This window comes from Aphis gossypii, chromosome X, assembly GCF_020184175.1.
Source record: "Aphis gossypii isolate Hap1 chromosome X, ASM2018417v2, whole genome shotgun sequence".
In the NCBI taxonomy this organism is placed as follows: Eukaryota; Metazoa; Arthropoda; class Insecta; order Hemiptera; family Aphididae; genus Aphis; species Aphis gossypii.
This window is the reverse complement of record NC_065533.1, coordinates 32,916,807-32,935,474: the sequence shown is the minus strand read 5'-3', so window position 1 is coordinate 32,935,474 and position 18,668 is coordinate 32,916,807. Positions and strand designations below refer to the sequence as shown.

Sequence of the window (18,668 nt, the reverse complement as noted above, 5' to 3'; positions counted from 1 at the left end):
ACGCACTTGACAGACTGTGATTTCAGTTTTTCATCAAACTCGATATAAAACTAACAGTTTTTTATGTTGTCATACTAACATTCACTAAATATATGCGCGTAGTTTTAATTTTTAGGCTTAACGTTGAAAGTTAGGTTCTTGAAGTAGTTGCTGCTGTTGCTAGAGAACTAATAATTTATCGTTAATATAATAATATATTAAGACATGACAATTTAATAAGCTTAATATTATATAGTTATAAAATGCTTTATATTTGCATTTGAAATAGACTTTAGATCCTATACACAAACGCAACTAACTTTGCTGTATTTACTAACGTGATTAATTGTGTGAATAATACAAATTATAATTCAGTTATTCCTTATTTATCATAAATAATAATACGTACTTAACAACGTAGGCATTATTTCTAGAGAGTACCACCTATCGTACTAAACTTTTAAAAATAATAGTGCATACTGTTATTATTATCTATTTAAAAACACTGAAAAAAAATAATTTCGGTAAACGTATTAATTCAACAATATTATTTTTAGAATTGTTTTTATAGATAATAATGGTAACTTAAAGTATTATAATAATTAAAATTTTAAACTGTTTGTTGTACTTAACACGCAGTAGAATAAATAAGCTGATCCTGGGACGTCGTGGGATAAGGACGAGGATGAGGGATGAGGAATAAGGTGCCAGGATAGGATTATTTATTCTATTATACACAATAACTTTCAATAGTTAATACCTACAATAATGCATAGGTACCTAAGTAATATAGTATATATTTACAATTTATAATTTTATCTGAATATGTTTAAATACTATGTTTTTAATATAAATATCATTATGATCTATGAGCTTCATATTATCTTACAATTAATATAAAGCAATAATTCAATTTAATATTTATTAAATAATGTTTTCAATTATTTAACCTAACCTTGTATACATCAATGTTAAAATAATACAAGCATTCTTCATAACCAATTAACCATTCAATTAGATTTTAGTTACCCATATGAAATAATTATGTTAGATTAAGTAGTTAAGTTGTTATAAGGAACAACTATGTTGACTTATTTTACTAAATTAAACAAAATATTTAGTGTATTATTCAGCGTTACTTCAACAAACTACGTAAAATAATTATTTAATAGTTTATGATTTTTCACTTATTCAATATTTGTATCACAGACTTAAATAATGTATACTCTACCGAAAAAAATTATAAATTAATTAAAATATTCCCATACCATTTGTGCATAGGTACTTGAATTAATAATCATAAAACAAAGTTATGAAAACTTTCAAATATGGATAATATATGATTACTGTTGTTCGGCTAAAAACTAATCGTTTGTTACGTAGCTAAAAAATGTACTAACTCACCGTGTTCAATATATCAATATAGTTACAGCTGTTTATTCATACATTTTTATAATATTTATATACCTACATAATTACTTTTTAATATCACAGAAATTATAAATTTTTCAGAAAAATTACTTACAAGTATCAGGAAGAAATGTGACAAAGGTATTTCCATGATCTATATAATATTATTAATTTCATTTTAACGTTATTACTTATTTATATTATTAATAACATATTGACTAAAAAAAAAATTAATCGCCCGTGGGTTCTTCTACTCTAGCTATCTCCGTCGAGTTCAATCGAAGTAGATTATTTACCAGGCAACTATACAAAACACAGCGAGATACCAAAATTCAAAATGGATCTGTTTCACTACATAGGTAAAATGTTATTGAAATTCATAATATAATATACAATTTTATGATACAAAATCAGAAACCAGTAGGCTATTAAATGTTATAATGCTACTAATTTCCAACAGTGTTGTAATAGATTTTTGTAAACGTTGGTAGGTTAGAACACCTTCCTAAAATGTAAATACTTCTGTTTAGACTTTAGACTTGATGTTTCTGTATTAGTGTACCAAATATAATTTATTAATTTAAATTTAAAGTATTGAATACACATGAACACAATATTTCTTTTTGCATTTTATAAGCTGTATACATTATCATTATGGCGGAATAATATTATGTAGGTACCTTATATAGATGCAGTAATACTATAGTATTGAATACTCAACATAAAGTTTTTATTAACATTAACTGTAAATATTAAAGAATTATTATTTACTTATAATATTCTATCTATAAAATATAACGATCAACTTATCGATAATTGCTTAGACATCAATTAAAATATTATTTTTATACTATTTAGTTACAATTTAGAATAATTTCAATTTTATAATGTTATTAATTATTTGTTTGATGTTTCGTTGAATTTGAATTATTAGTATACCTACAGTTATTTGAATAATATTGACATTAAATTATATTTTGATAAATATGAATTTATAATAAACCAATAATTAAATAATATTTAAAAAAAAAAAGTAATTTTTACATACTCTTAAAATCTTAATCTATCTTACAGAATTAGGTATAATACAGATTTCTATAAAATAAAAATGCATTTTGATTTCCTTATATTATTTATAAAATATGTCCATCTTGTTTTTACAGACCATTAAAATAGATGTAAGATAACGGTATAATAATACAGGATATTTATTAAAAATAAAAATAAGGACATAAATAAATAAATAATTTTATGTAGTACAGTTAATACCCAATGAATAGGTTTAGTAAAATATCGATGACGCGACATGTCGCTAGATATATTATTAAGTTTAAGAGACACTCTCAATTCTCTTAACCAAAGGCACTTTTGTCTTTTAGCCAAAACAAATAATGAGTATGATGTACAAATGACGCAAGATTATATATGTATGTATATTTCAGACGTTTACCCGTTCAAATGCGTAATTTTAATGGTAAGAAATAAGCTGTTTTTTAGGGATCACAATAATCTTAACACACACTTAACTCGGAATAAGTGATTCTTCTTTGATTTTTACTTTATGTAGTTTCTAAAACAAATAACAATTAATGTATATTAAACGCTTTTATTGTTACACTATAATTAATATAATGACACTGCCGTTGTGGAGTTAACTGAACTTGTTTTATGGTATGAAAAGCAAAATATATAACATGATTTACTCTACCTATACTTAATTCTATCTTTATGATACCTAAATTTAATTTACATTATATGCTTAACACTATATTCACCATAGCCATAGTTATTTATTGGTTTTGGGTTGCGATTATAGTCACATTTAAGGCAAATTCATAAATATAAATACTTCATTATACCAAACTATATAGTGTAACTACGACTGTACTTCTCGTTTAAAATATGACTTCTTTTCATTTATATCAGTTTTCAAAACTAAACACTTTCTTTGGCTGTCGACTTTTATTTAGTATACATAGATATAGGTGCGATTATAGCAGCTTGTATCATCTATAATATAATCTATCTACCTATATACGCATATAAAATGTAACACGCGTAACAGCCTTATTATAATATAGCTTTAATATTAGTATAGGATTTTTTTTTTTTGGTATTTTGCACTATATACCTACTTATTTGTTATTATTATAATGACTTGAACATATAACATATACGTTTTTTTTTTATCTAATATAATAATTAACTACTGAATGATAATGCACGTAACGCTAACATTGACATTTCTGTTGCTTTTATTTTGAAATGCTACCATTAGAGGATACCCCTTTAACAACGATTGGCTAAACAGAAGTCCCGATACCGATGATAATATGTCAAACTTCAGCGGGGATAACGTATACCTGCCCATGCGAAAACGTAATGCTGCTAGATTGCTATACGACCAAAATAACCAGCGAACGGTGCATATTATGCATCAACGCGCTTCATTTCATTACAAAGGTATAACTTATCACATTTTTACTGTGATGCCGTGTAGCTTGATTAAAACAAAATGTATACATTTTACCGCTACAGTATATATAATAATGTAATATTTATTAAAAGTACAAATTTTAAAGGCTTTTAAAAGTTATTGATAAATTGCGATATAAGTAGTAATTATGTTTTTATATGTACATACCTATTATATTTTTGCACGCACAAAAAATATATTATGATATTATTAATGTACTTGTATTTATCTTAAGTCGGCCGTAGTACCTATTAATTCGCGAACGCGATATTTCTTAAATATTTAGCGTACGGACACTAATCGCCTTTTTAACGCTGTATTATATTATCCAACAGTATAATTTTTGATTTAAAAATGTTCACTTGATACATATATTTTTTATATTTATTAAAAGCCTTTTTATTTGTACTTTATTACCTTGATTTCAATCACGAACTTCGTAAATCAGTTTGTGGTTTTAATCATTGCAATATAATTTTGATTAATTGAATATATAGATAATAAAGAAGAAAGGAACGGAGCCATACCCCTAACCAGGTTATCACATTCTGTACCTGGAAGCCCCATAGAAGATAGACTGAATTCAACCGAAGTTATTGGATCTGCAGAAAGCCTCGTTGGACGGGTATTATATTTAAACTATTTATTAGATGGTAATATTTTATAATTTTCAATGATTATAAGAAACAATGTACCTATAGATATAAAAATCATAAGGTATATAAATATACAGTTAATTCTAAAAATTAAAAACTTTTAAATCATTCTAATTTCAAATATTTTTTACTTTTCGTTAATTTTAAGTTACCTATATGAAATAATATTCCATAGTTAGTTTAGTATATAAAATTTATTTATATCATACAAAAATCTGTATACTAAAGTTCCTACAAAAAAGTATTAAATATTTAATAGAACTGAAATTCCTATATTAATTCCTATATATATATATATATTCCTATATATTATTAAATACTTATTCATAATACATAATAAAATGTGCGTTGTGAACATTATAAATCATGTGGGTAAATTGAAATTTCTAATGCAGTGTCTATAAGTTTACACTTAGCTAGTAAGTGTGTAAATTGATTATAATTCAATTATTACAAATATTTAAATTTTACAAGCTATATTTATCTCGATCCGTACCAAACTACGAACATGTCAATTTTAATTTTATACATTTTCAAGACAATAATATAATATAATATATATGTTGTCAATTAGTTCAATTAGTTTTTCAATTGTGTATTGTCAACACATTGCATAGTATGTACTATGTACCAACTTATATTTACCATTAAAATTGTTTACATCGCGTAATTATAAACAAAAAAACTAATAAAATATATGATAAACGATGGTTAGTAGGCGTTAGCTTATACTTAATATTTTCGTTTTTTTTTTTTTTTTGTTACATTTTTAGTGATATAAGTATTAAATTTAATATATATATATATTTAGATATTAGCAGAGCAAGGCCTTGGCAAATACTGTGACGAAGTGTTTGTGCAGAATACGTCCAAAGAATTACGCGAAGCATTAAATATGACCAGAGAGGAAATGGATTCTGCTGCACATCAGTTACTCACTCGAGAACAACATGGCCGTCCCATATCCTTCCACGAAGAAGACAGTAATTTTGTCTAAGATATTTTTCCTTCCTATAGGTATACTAATTATAATTAAAATAATTCATAACATTAATTTAATAATAATAATCATTTTTCACTTCTCTGAGTCCAATTCAAGTGCCTCACAATATAATTTTATCGGTGTTGTTCGGCATATGTGCCGTATAGTCATATAGTTTATTTATATTATTATATACTTTTGAATTTAGTTATTTTATTTACACATTAAGATTTTATCGATAAACGTTTTCCATGTTAACTAATTATGTAAATAATTATTTTTTATTAGACGTTATACTATAGCTTATATTTTTTGCTTAGTCAATACACATTTATTTTTTATTTTTTTGGTGCTGAAATTTTACGATTATATAAATGCTATGTTATATTATATTACATTATATTATATTATATTATATTATTATATCTATGTTGCAGCTGTATTTCTTTTTTTTTTTTTTTTGTTGTTGTTCTGATTTAATTAAACGATTATTTGCAATTAAGAGTAATTTATGAAATCAAAATATACTCGTATACCTATATTGACACATTTAAATACAATGTATAGATAGGAGCCTAATATTATAACTTCAACGGCTCAAATATTACAAAAACATGGATGAATCATTAAAAAATCATTATTTTTATCATTTAAACCAACATCAGATATGCCTACGACGTAATAATAATAATATTAAAAACAATGGTAAATAATTGTATTGTAATTAAAAGATAAATATAAAATACATTTAAATAAATTTAATTAATGATGATTGTAATTAGAAACCTATAGGCTTGTAGTGAAGACAATAGTTCTTATTTGGCAATAATACTTAAGTTCTAAGGTATACAAAAATAAAACTTTAATTGAAATTGAAATTTACAACAAATAAAATAGCAGAAGTACAATAAATTAAAACAATTTACAAAAACTGTGTAGTTACATACTATTCTAATCTCATTTTTATCTTAGTCTTATAACATATTTTTTATATGTGTATTATGATTACTCTTAAAAGATTTTATAGAAGTATTATATAATATATACAAACGTATACCTAAATTAACAAACAATAATACCTCTCTTACCAAATTTGGTATTAAATACAATTTTAACTATTTCGTACGTACCTACCATAACTATATGGTAATAATTAATTGTCTAATAATAATATGTTGTACAAGTTTAAAATAATTTTATATAAATTCTAACGACGGAGTTAAGTTAGAGTTCTGAATAAAATATTGTCGAATACTTAAGTCAAACATTATCCTACACTGATATTATACTATCAAGCACGTTATTTATATTCACATGAAACATTTATAATTACATTAACATAATGCTTGTATAATGTATTAATAATGTGAGTGTATAAGAAAAATAAATTTTCCAAACATTGGCTATATGTCTAATAAAAATATTTTATATAACTTCATTAAATCACTTCGTGATTCGTAGTAAATAGCATTAATGATTTACATATAAAAATATTAAATACATAATAGATAATATACTATAATTAATCCAAAGACATAAAAAAAATGCCAACGGCACGCAGTGTTCCCAAGCGGTCACCCATCCAAGTACTAACTACGCCCGACGTTGCTTAACTTCAGTGATCGGACGAGAACTGGTGTATTCAACGTGGTATGGTCGTTGGCGATAGGCCTTTGTCATCAGACAACAAATATTTTTCACCTAGGTATCTTTGTCGTATACAAATAGCAATACTTAGACTAAAAACGTATACCTACTTTTATTATAGAGTGTAATACATACATGCCTAGGTACCTACCTATTTTTTTTTTAGATCTTTAATTCAATTTTTTCAACTGAAAATTTGCACTATAGAAGCCTCAATAGCAAAATATGGTCAAATTTTGTAAGCCATAAATAAAGCAAAATAATAATAGTATCCCGATGACATTTTTGACTAAGCTTTATTTTAGTGTAGGTAGGAACAGTCCAATTTTACCACAAATTAAAACTTCTTATTATTTTCGAAAAATGTTTATAATATAACATGCTATTAAAACACAACATAGGTAATAAATTTTAATAGTTATAGGTATGTAAATTCACTAATTACAAAATATACATCAAACATAGGGTAGCTCAATAAAATATTTCTAAAATAGTTTACGTTTTAGTGTACAAGCTGTTCATTTTCATTTACCTATCTTAAAATCTTAATTTACGTTTAACTCAAAAAAAATTATTGTTATTCAATTAAAAAGTAATATTATAATATAATATAAATAAACAAACAAACAAACAAACAAACTATAAAGAAAGGTGCAAGTACAAACTACAAATGTACAAACGTACCATTTAAGTTTTTTGATAAACTATAGTAATAATAATACCTACTAATATATTAACATTAGACAGCGTAGATAAACATCACTTACTACCTAATCGTTATGGGGCTATAATTAAATTCCAATTTTTGTGGATTATTTAAAAATTACAAATTACATAATGGATTTGAAATGATTAGCATTTCATCGTTGTCAAAATTATAGGTACTATACCTACCATACAATTATGATATACCTAGACGTATAGTATTACTCTATTGAGTCTATGATACTATATAGATAATAGATACTATACGTACATATTCGTTACCTGAAAGCTAAATTTTTAAAGATAAATTGTTTATGCTAAAACAAAATATTATAACTATTACCATTGAGTATACATTTGTTTTTATATAGCATTTAATTTTAGTTTTAATTTATACTCAATGTTTTAAATGATATGGGTAAATTAAAATTTCATGAAATTTATTTTCTTGAAACATTTCGTAAAATATTTCATTTCAATGAAAAATAAAAAAATTAATATTATATTTAAAAGTTTATAGCTTCATCAACTTGTAAGTAAACATTTTTATAAGTTAAATATAGTATAGTATTGTATAAAAAAAAAGGTTTTTAGAAATATTTACGCCATGCATTATATGATAAGATGGAGTTAAAACTTTTTTTTTGTTACATAATTTTGTTCTGTTTGCCATGTATCTATGCGGTAAAATAAAAATTGATCTAATACATTTTTCTAACGATTATTACTATAAGACAATAGTGATAATTTAATAACTCCTGCTTCGATATATTTTATACTATATACACACCTTCGTGCAGTTGTTTTTTTTTTATTTAGCTCGTGCCACGACCGTGGCGCTGGTGAGCGATAATGTTATAAAAATGAATAATAATACAAATATTTTGTTGCGTTGTTTAATAGGTGGGTATATAGAAAATACAACCTAATACTTATTTTTAAAGCTTTCTTAAACTTTCCATTGGTTTCACTACAAACAGGTACACAAAGGTCAAAAGACCACCAATTCCAACAATTTTTGAAAAAAACACACACACTTAACAAATCCTATTTAATTTCTGAATATGCTAACCACTTAACCAACTTAAATATTTTTTTTTTATTAGAGTTTAAAACAGACTTTTATATTTTTATATAGATTATTTTTCTAATCAATTAGTAGATTATAATATTAACTCAGATCCTAACTATACGTTCCCCAATTTTAAATATCAGTTAAGCTGATATTAAGCTTGTTTAAAAGTTTTAATTTTGACTACTAAATTAAATTTAAGTTATTTACAAAATATAATTATATTAGTTGTAATATAATATAGGTTAATAAATGACTGTAACAGTGTAACCTGATTTAGAGAAATAGAGATCGTTTACACTATTTAGGTACCTCGTGGCACTATTTAACTAAAAATATTTTCATGGTTGAATAATGGTTGATTAGTTAACTACTAAAACAAAAGTTTAAATCAGTAAATATCATTAAGTTATTTTTAGTTGATTACAATTTTTTTTTTCTAAAAATGCAGCAATAGTGTTCACTGTTTTCAAACGTTAATTGTTTTGTAACAATATGGTTAGGTTATAGTCAATGATGACAGATATAGTGCTGTTTTTCTTGTGTTTTGGAAGAGACTTTGTTAGTTTTTATATGTTTAAGTGCAGAAAATGAACTTCACTACCATCATAAATTGTGATTTGTCATTAATGGCTTGGATAAGTATTTGTATTTTGTACTTATTTTCATTTGTTTTTTGTACATAATTTTTTATAGAAGGAAATTAACATCTTAATATAAAATATATTATATAGTTCCAGTGCTTATTTTTATTTTAATGCTTATTATACAGTTACAAAGGAAACAATATGCGGAAAATATTGGTGTAATAAATTATGATATTTTTGAATCCAGACTATTTCATTTATAGTATATATATATTTTTGAATATAATTAATTGAAAAATTAAATGATATTATTCGCAAATTTAAAACTAGAACTGTATAAGAAATAACACATATTATAATCATAATAACTTTGATAATAAAATATATAGGTAATAAGTACAATAGTGTAATCATTGTGTTAAAAAACATGAACAATAATTTACGTTTGAAAATTATTCAATAATTAATTGCTTATTTATAATAGTATGTTGTATAAATTTAAAATAATTTTATATGAATTCTAACGACGGGGTTAAGTTAGAGTTCTGAATAAAATATTGTCAAATACTTAAGTCAAACATTATCCTACACTAATATTATACTATCAAGCACGTTGTTAATATTCACATGAAACATTTATAATTACATAAAATCTTCTCCATATTCATAACCATCATACCTTTGATTTATTTCATGTTGTCTTATTTTTTCGTCCCACAACTTAGCTGCTTCTAGAACTCCTTCTGTAACAGTTATTTCATTTTCCACTTCCACAATTAAATCATTTTCTTTTAAAAACTTCATTTGAATATCGTATTCTATGTGTGACCCATTGATGGCTGCTTGAGTACCCACGTAAACCTTAGAAATGAATTCATCTTCGTCATCAACAGACGAACACGGATGACTCTGGCGCGAAATTAAATCAAAAAACTGGTATTGATGAAGCAAATGTGCCTTTTTTAAAAATAGACAAAATTCTTCCTCTTTGTTTGGTATAAGATGAGCAAAAGCAGACGTCATCATTACTCTAGGATAGTTCTTACAGATCGTTTCCATCAGTTCAAAAGATACAATTGGATTTTTGGCTTTATTTTTAAGATATAAGCATGTCAATATTGGGACGCTCTCACAAATTCTGGATAAAGTCACGGCAGATTTTGAATTTTTAGCTTTTGAGACCAAATTATACATACTTCTAAGTGTTTGAAATAAACGGTGATCTGTTGGTGATAACTTCACAGTGATTTTGTCCAAATTGTTTCCTTTCTCGACACCTAACATTACTAAAAAAGATATATTTCTATCCATATCATTTTTATTCGGACTTTGTGTGGCTATATAAGATAGAATAACTTTAGGGTCGAATTCCTGTTCGTATTTTTCTTTCTGTGAATACGGTGGTATATAACGAAGCATTTCACCGAGAGCCCCACCAAACGAACTATAAAATTCAGTTGCAATTTGTATCTGATTTTTAAATGCACAGGTTACATTGTTTATTTCTTCATCAGTTACGGATTGTTCAGGTCTAGACTCATCTAAACACTCGGACGAACTTGTGGATGCAATTTCTGGTTCTTCTTTTGCAGACATGTTTCTCTTGACTGCAGATGGAAATTTAAATCGTAACAAAAACTACAAATTTTGATAGTTAAAATACAACTATAAAAATATATATTACTACACCAGGCAGGAATGATATTCGTAAAAAATAAGTATGTGTTATAATCTTATGACTAAATTATTAATATTATACGTGAAACGTAAAAAAATTAAACTGAAAATTGTATTATAACGTTATACGAGCGAAAGAGGCTGCTCTACTGAAAAAGTGAGACTGTCGGAGCACTTGGAACGAAGCAAACTGAACTATAAAATCATAATTTGATGATATATATACATTATACCTATTTACCAATTTCTGTACAAAATAACAATTGTAATATTAATGCAATGAGGGTACAACGGTTAATACTTTAATAACCAATAAATGTGTAATTATTTAATTATTTACTATTTTCAATTTTGTCAACAAAGTTATTAACAACTCACAATAATGTTGTATGTTTATATGATAATGTAGCAGTATATTGTGCTGGACGCAAGTCCATTAGGTACACCATAAAAATTCATTAATAATACATTATAATATTATATCATAATTACATACATGTAATTATTATAAGTTTTAGTAATAGTGCTGCAGTAGTCTATAATTCTATATAGTTGGAAATCTAGTACTATTAATGACGGTGAAGGGAAGCTAACTGCTTGAAAGTCAATAAAAATAAATGTATCATTTCTCTAGAACAAACATTATTAAAATCTCATAATATAGATAATATTACAATATTATTTTGTTTTTGTCTCTGTTTTTTTTTTTTTTTTTTAATACAATTAATTATGTTCAAATCACAAAAATTCACTAATTATTTTGTTTTTATAGCTAATCAAGTTTTCAATTAAAATACTTAAATTAATATGCCTATTTTAAATTTAAAAATATGATACAATATCCCTACAAAGTTGTTCTTACTATAATTTAGGAGTATTGAAAAGAAATATGCATAATTTTATTTTATTATCACTGTAAGTTCAATAATAAGAATAGTTCGTCTCTTTTTCTCTGAATGTTTTTTTCGTAAACCTATGATGATTTATTGAATTGATTGCGGTTCAGACAGACTGTGTAGCAGAAGCAAGCTCTTTATTGTTTCATAAATTATTTTTAAAATAATGGTAATCATTTACATGCTGTCCACTATAAGCACTTCGATAAAATTAAGGAATTACTTTAGTTAAAATACTTATGGTATATTTTTTTACAATATCCACAGTGATCGGTAAACGATTTATGTTTTAATAATCATTCTTAGTTTAGGATTAAAATCTGTTAATTTTTCTCTCACATAATTTAAAAATATATTACAATATATTTACAATATATTATATTAATAATATTTAAAATATAAATAAACAGTATACCTAGTTTAACCCAACGTGATCAATGATCAGTGATTATTAATACAACTTTTTAAATAACAACTACAACAATCAATCATTATCAACAATTTAAAAAAATCTGTAGTAGGTAACTAATTATTGAGTATAGCTATATATTATCGCATAATTATATTTATATAAAATTACATATACGCCAATTATTTAAGAACGAAAACAAAATTCACTATTACCCATTAGATTTAGTATAAAGTTCCTAATAAATAGTTCATATCCAATTGTTATTGAAAATTTGTAGTGACAATACTTTTTTTGATAAATCTTTATATTTATTTTTATTAATATTGTATACAGTACTATATTTCTACAGTACTAAAACGTAAACCAGAGGTGTGAAATGGCAAGAATCCGATCGACATGAAATTTTCTACCGTCACAAAGTCGCGACACGAAGCGCGTCAAACAGGCTATATGTATAAAAAAAGTATAGTATACATGACGTATATTATATATATACACATGTCTGTACCTATACATCATGCATATACATACATATAATATTATACATTATACATTTAGTGATTATCGTCTATAGTAGTATACAGTCAAATAAAATCGCGACTTATTATATAAAAAAACTATTACTATTTTGTGCTTTAGTAGCCAGAGCCGGATTTACGCCTATAGGCTGGCAAATTTTATAAGAAATGGAAAAAAAAATTTTATAGATATTAACCACATTTTGTTTTCTTGAGTTAGGGGTGACATATTTAAAAAAAAACCTAGGGCAGCACCTGTTCGAAATCCAACACTGTTAATAGCACATTATATTATAAACGCTTTTAAGAAACTAAATCATTCAAAAATAATAATAAGTTTTAACTTGTTGTAAAATTGGACGGTACCTACACTAAAATTAAAGCTTAGCGATACAGATCATTTTATGGGATAACTATAATTATTTTAATTTATTTATGGCTTACAAAATTTGACCATATTTTGCTATTGAAGTATTGAGGCTTTATAGTGCACATTTAAGTATTACTTAAAATCAGTCTAAGTGTCACCTTAGCGCTGTCTCTTAAAATTGTGTTGTACATTCATACTTATGGAATAGCTGTCACTTAAGAGATACTTAAAGTTAAGTGGTGGATAGACTACCCTTAACAGGCCCATAAACTATTTTTTTTTTTAACAGCTGATAACATAAAAATAATAATGGAATCAATTTGTTAAAATTGTTCACAAAATTATCGTTCTACCTTCTACAGTATATTGATTCATGTTATTTTTTTTTATTAAATTGTCCTACCTAAAGTATACTTAATATGGATGATATATCGAACTAATTGACTTTGTGCAGTTTACCAATGAAAATAATGCACCTAAAAGGTACATCAGAGATTAAGAAAACCCTATAGAATTCTTTTCTGATCTCAAATTTTCTTAAAGATACAGGTAAATATCTGTAAATATTTTACATTACCCATAATAATTATAAGATGAAATAAATACTTTTTAATTGATTCAACTGTACAAATAGTAAGTAAGTACATTAAACACAGATTGAATGTATTTTTAATTATATTTTTTAATTTAAGTTCTCTAAAGAAGTAGTTATGGATATTGTTATGTCATTAATTACTATTCATCACAATAATAATCATGGTTTGCCCATTCCACCTATTCTTAAACTCCTAACAACACTGTGTTTTGTATTAGTTTGTTGTATTATTTATTTCATATTTCTATAAGACAAAGATAGATGAGAAATATTTGTGTTCTGGTGACATATTCACATTGCCAACGACCATACCACGTTGAATACACCAGTTCTCGTCCGATCACTGAAGTTAAGCAACGTCGGGCGTAGTTAGTACTTGGATGGGTGACCGCTTGGGAACACTACGTGCCGTTGGCATTTTTTATTTTTTTAGATTAATCATAGTATATTATATAGTAGTACGACTTACGAAGTGATTCGATGAAGTTGTATAAAATATTTTTATTAGACATAGCCAATGTTTGGAAAATTTATTTTTATTTTACACTCACATAATTAATATATTATACAAGCATTCTACTATTAGAAGGTATTCAAATATTTTTATTTTTTACAAAATTAAAATATAGAATTTTTATTTAAGATTTTTTTAATAAGGTGGGAAAGTGTGTACCGTACTGATATACGGTATACCTAGGCGTTGAATAAGAGTTACTGTAGTGGATGTGTTCAATTTGAATTTAAAAAAATACAATATCATTGTACACGAAAAATTATTCCGAGTGGAGATGATTCATTAGTATTTAGTATATTCCACTAAGTATATTTCATGATGAGTTTTTTGATAGAGTTATTAAAGTAATTTTTTTACTGTTAGAATTGAAGTAAGTTAATTCCATTTTATCGAAAACATTGCATTTATTATAATAAGATAGTAATTCTTATACAAAAAAAAAAAAAGTATTGTAACTACAAATTTTCAACAACAATTGTGTATGAACTATTATTTATTAAGAACTTTATACTAAATTTAACGGGTACTAGTGATTTAGTTTTCGTTATTAAATAATTGGAATTAATGAAATTTCATATAAATATAATTATACGATTATACTCAATATGTCAGTAATATGTAATTTTTATTTAAAGAATTTTTTAATGATCATTGGGTTAAACTATTCTGTTTATTTATATTTAAAAAACTATTAATATAATATATTGTAAAATATGGTAATTTTAGAATCAATTTAATATACTATATTAAAAATTTTAATGGAGGTATAATAATTTAATATTTTTTTAGATGCAAACTTATTTAACCAATAGTATAATTACTTTTTTATTTAAATTGTGTGAGAACAAAATCAACAGATTTTAATCCTAAACTAAGAATGATTATTAAAACGTAAATCGTTACTACTCACTGTAGTTACTGTAAAAAAACTATCATTTTTTTAACCATATAGTTACTATGTATAATAATATTAATTATTTTTGGGCCATAAATATTTTGACTAAAAAAATTCCTTATTTTTATCGAAGTACTTAGTGGATGGCATACAAATGGCTATCATATTTTAAAAATAATTTATGAAACATAAAAAAGGTGGAAAAGTGTATACCGTTCTGATGTACTTTATACCTAGGCGTTGAAATAGTTAAGGTGGGTTTCCACTACATACGACTATACGAGTACGTGTAAGTGCATAGAAAATTATTTTCTGTGATTAGTTGGTATACATGGTAAGCTTTTGGTATAGGTACCAGAAAGTTTATACGTTCCAACCAAGTACAGAAAAGTATTTTTATGCACGTACGCGTACACGTATGTAGTGGAAACCCGCTTTTACTGTAATAAATGTGTTCAATTTAAATTAAATAAGATACAATATCATTGAATGATATGGAGATGGTCCGTTAGTAACTATATAACACTTAGTAAGTATATTTCATGATGAATTTTTTGATAAAGTTATTAAATTAGTTAATTTTACTGTTAGACGTACAGTAAGTCGATTCAATTTTATCGAAAACATTGTATTTATTATAATAATATTGTACTTACCTGCTACCTATATTGGTTTTATTAATGCCATATTATACCAATTTAATATATAACTCGAAAATTTATTTTATTTATTTTTTGTAAATACCACGATTCAATAAAAGTATATTTACAGTATAAATAGATAATATCTTAAAAGAAATCAAAAATGTGATTGATGCATATTATAATAAAATTCAAAATAATATAATATTGATTCGCATAAATGTTTTAAATTCCTATAAATAATGTTTTTAAAATATAAAAAATAATCAACATCGTTATACTTTATTGTTTCAATGAGTTATTACATCCCAAATTGAACTTAAAATATTTATAAAAAATAATTAACTCTACATATTTTTTAGATTATATGATTTCAGTATGTGAACTACTTACGTTGGATTTTATTAAATGCTTACGATCATAAAAATTTAATTTGACTTCTTGGTAGACATATTTTTTTTAAATATAGGTTTACAAAATATACCTATAAAGAATCTTGAATTAAATTTTTAGTGCACATTAAGTGCAGTATATACCACAGCTATGAGCTATCGCTTGGGAACACTATGTGCCGTTGGCTTTTTTTTTTGCAAGATGATCTATTACAATAGTTAATATTTTTATAATATATAAATCATTTATACCATTTATTATAACTTACAAAGTGATTTAATGAAGTGGTAGAAAATATTTTTATTAGACATAGGCAATAATGTTTGAAAAATTGACTTTTCTTTTACCCTCACATTCTTAATAATATAATATTATACTTGTATTCTACTATTAGAATAGGTATTCAAATATTTGTGTAAAATTGAAATATAGAATCTTTATTAAAGATTTTTTTCATTCATTTTTAATAAGGTAGGAAATAGGATATCGTTATATGATGTACGGATGGTGTTAGGTAAGTCATTGTAATGGATGTATTAAATTTTAATTTAATTAAATATAATATCATGGTATATAAAAACCATTCTGAGTGGAGACAGTTTCAACTCATATCACTAATATATCACACATATCACTAAGTTTATTTCATAATAATTTTTTGATATAATACACTTTACCTTTATTTATACTTTATACCTTATTATACTGTATTATAACAATTTGTATAACTTGAAATTACATATTATTTTTCCGTAAATGCCGTAAAGCAGCAGTTAAAGCCTATCAAAATGTTATTGCTTATAGATTATAGTAAAATTCATAATAATAAAATATATACATAACAGTTTTATGGTATATACCACAAATATTGTTTTTAAACAATATAATTATTATAACGTAGTCATTTAATGTTTAACTTTGATTTCGTCTAAATTTAAACGTATATAATTATTGTTTATACCTATACCTATCTATTAGATAATATGGTTTCAGTGTGAACTACTTTAGAGGAATCTTTTATTAAATTTTCAAAATCTATAAATAAAAATAAAAGTTTTTATATATTTCTAACTATAAAATAAATTGGAATTATTATTACTAAGATTTGATATGTATATTTATTATTTAGATATTAGCGAAAATAATACAAATTTTAATTTTGGCAAATACCGTGGTGTGTTTGTGCAAAATGCGACCAAAAAATTACTCGAAGCATTAAATATGACCAGAGAGGAAACAGATTCTGCTACACATCAGTTACTCACTCGAGAACAACATAGCCGTCCCATATCCTTCCACTAAGAAGACTAATTTTGTCTAAGATATTTTTCCTTCCTATAAGTATACAAGTTATAATTGAAATAATTCATAACATTAATTTAATAATAATAATCATTTTTCACTTCTCTGAGTCCAATTCAAGTGCCTCACAATATAATTTTATCGGTGTTGTTCGGCATGTGTGCCGTATAGTCATATAGTTTATTTATATTATTATGTAAATTTGAGTTTAGTTATTTTATTTACACATTAAGATTTTATCGACAAACTTTTCCATTTTAACTAATTATGTAAATAATTAATTTTTATTAGACGTTATACTATAGCTTATATTTTTTGCTTAGTCAATACACATTTATTTTTTATTTTTTTGGTGCTGATAATTTACGATTATACAAATGCTATGTTATATTATATTACATTATATTATATTATATTATATTATATTATATTATTATATCTATGTTGCAGCTGTATTTTTTTTTTTGTTGTTGTTGTTGTTCTGATTTAATTAAACGATTATTTGCAATTAAGAGTAATTTATGAAATCAAATATACTCGTATACCTATTGACACATTTAAATACAGTGTATAGATAGGAGCCTAATATTATAACTTCAGCAGCTCAAACATTAAAAAAACATGGATGAATCATCAAAAAATCATTATTTTTATCATTTAAACCAACATCGAGTGAGCCTACGACGTAATAATAATAATTAAAGGTATATAATTGTGTTGTAATTAAAAGAAAAATATAAAACTACATTTAAAAAATATGATTAATAATAATTGTCGTTAAAGCTTATAGGCTTGTGGTAGAGACAATAGTTCTTATTTGGCACTAATACTTAAGTTCTAAACTACAAAAAATAAAACATAAATTTTAATTTAATATTATAACAAATAAAATAGCAGAAGTACAATTAAATAAAACAATTTCAAAAACCGTGTAAATATGT

At 24.7% G+C, this 18,668-nt stretch overlaps 2 protein-coding genes and 2 non-coding genes across 4 annotated transcripts in view; 2 read left to right on the top strand and 2 right to left on the bottom strand.

Annotated features, from left to right (window-relative positions):
• The window catches only part of LOC114121007 (muscle calcium channel subunit alpha-1), a 42,010-nt gene extending 36,009 nt beyond the window's left edge, over positions 1-6,001 (top strand). Inside the window, 6 exon segments of the mRNA XM_050205587.1 lie at positions 1,492-1,530; positions 1,649-1,700; positions 1,703-1,748; positions 3,668-3,852; positions 4,363-4,490; positions 5,333-6,001. Coding sequence (XP_050061544.1) covers positions 1,492-1,530; positions 1,649-1,700; positions 1,703-1,748; positions 3,668-3,852; positions 4,363-4,490; positions 5,333-5,518 — 636 coding nt within the window. The 3' untranslated portion in view covers positions 5,519-6,001.
• Positions 6,002-7,048: 1,047 nt separating this feature from the next.
• LOC114121030 (5S ribosomal RNA) lies at positions 7,049-7,167 on the bottom strand. The gene has a single exon (XR_003592172.1). It is a non-coding gene; the product is annotated as a 5S ribosomal RNA (ribosomal RNA).
• Positions 7,168-9,833: 2,666 nt separating this feature from the next.
• Positions 9,834-11,357, bottom strand: LOC126552826 (uncharacterized). Its single transcript, XM_050207859.1, has one exon. The coding sequence runs from the start codon at positions 11,108-11,110 to the stop codon at positions 10,157-10,159; it is 954 nt and encodes a 317-aa protein (XP_050063816.1). The 5' UTR covers positions 11,111-11,357; the 3' UTR covers positions 9,834-10,156.
• A 2,923-nt stretch (positions 11,358-14,280) lies between these two features.
• Positions 14,281-14,399, top strand: LOC114121029 (5S ribosomal RNA). Its single transcript, XR_003592171.1, has one exon. It is a non-coding gene; the product is annotated as a 5S ribosomal RNA (ribosomal RNA).
• The last annotated feature ends 4,269 nt before the right edge of the window (positions 14,400-18,668 follow it).

Bases quoted from the DNA above. Each gene is read 5' to 3' on its own strand.
- LOC126552826 (XM_050207859.1), bottom strand. From the start codon at position 11,110: ATGTCTGCAAAAGAAGAACCAGAAATTGCATCCACAAGTTCGTCCGAG.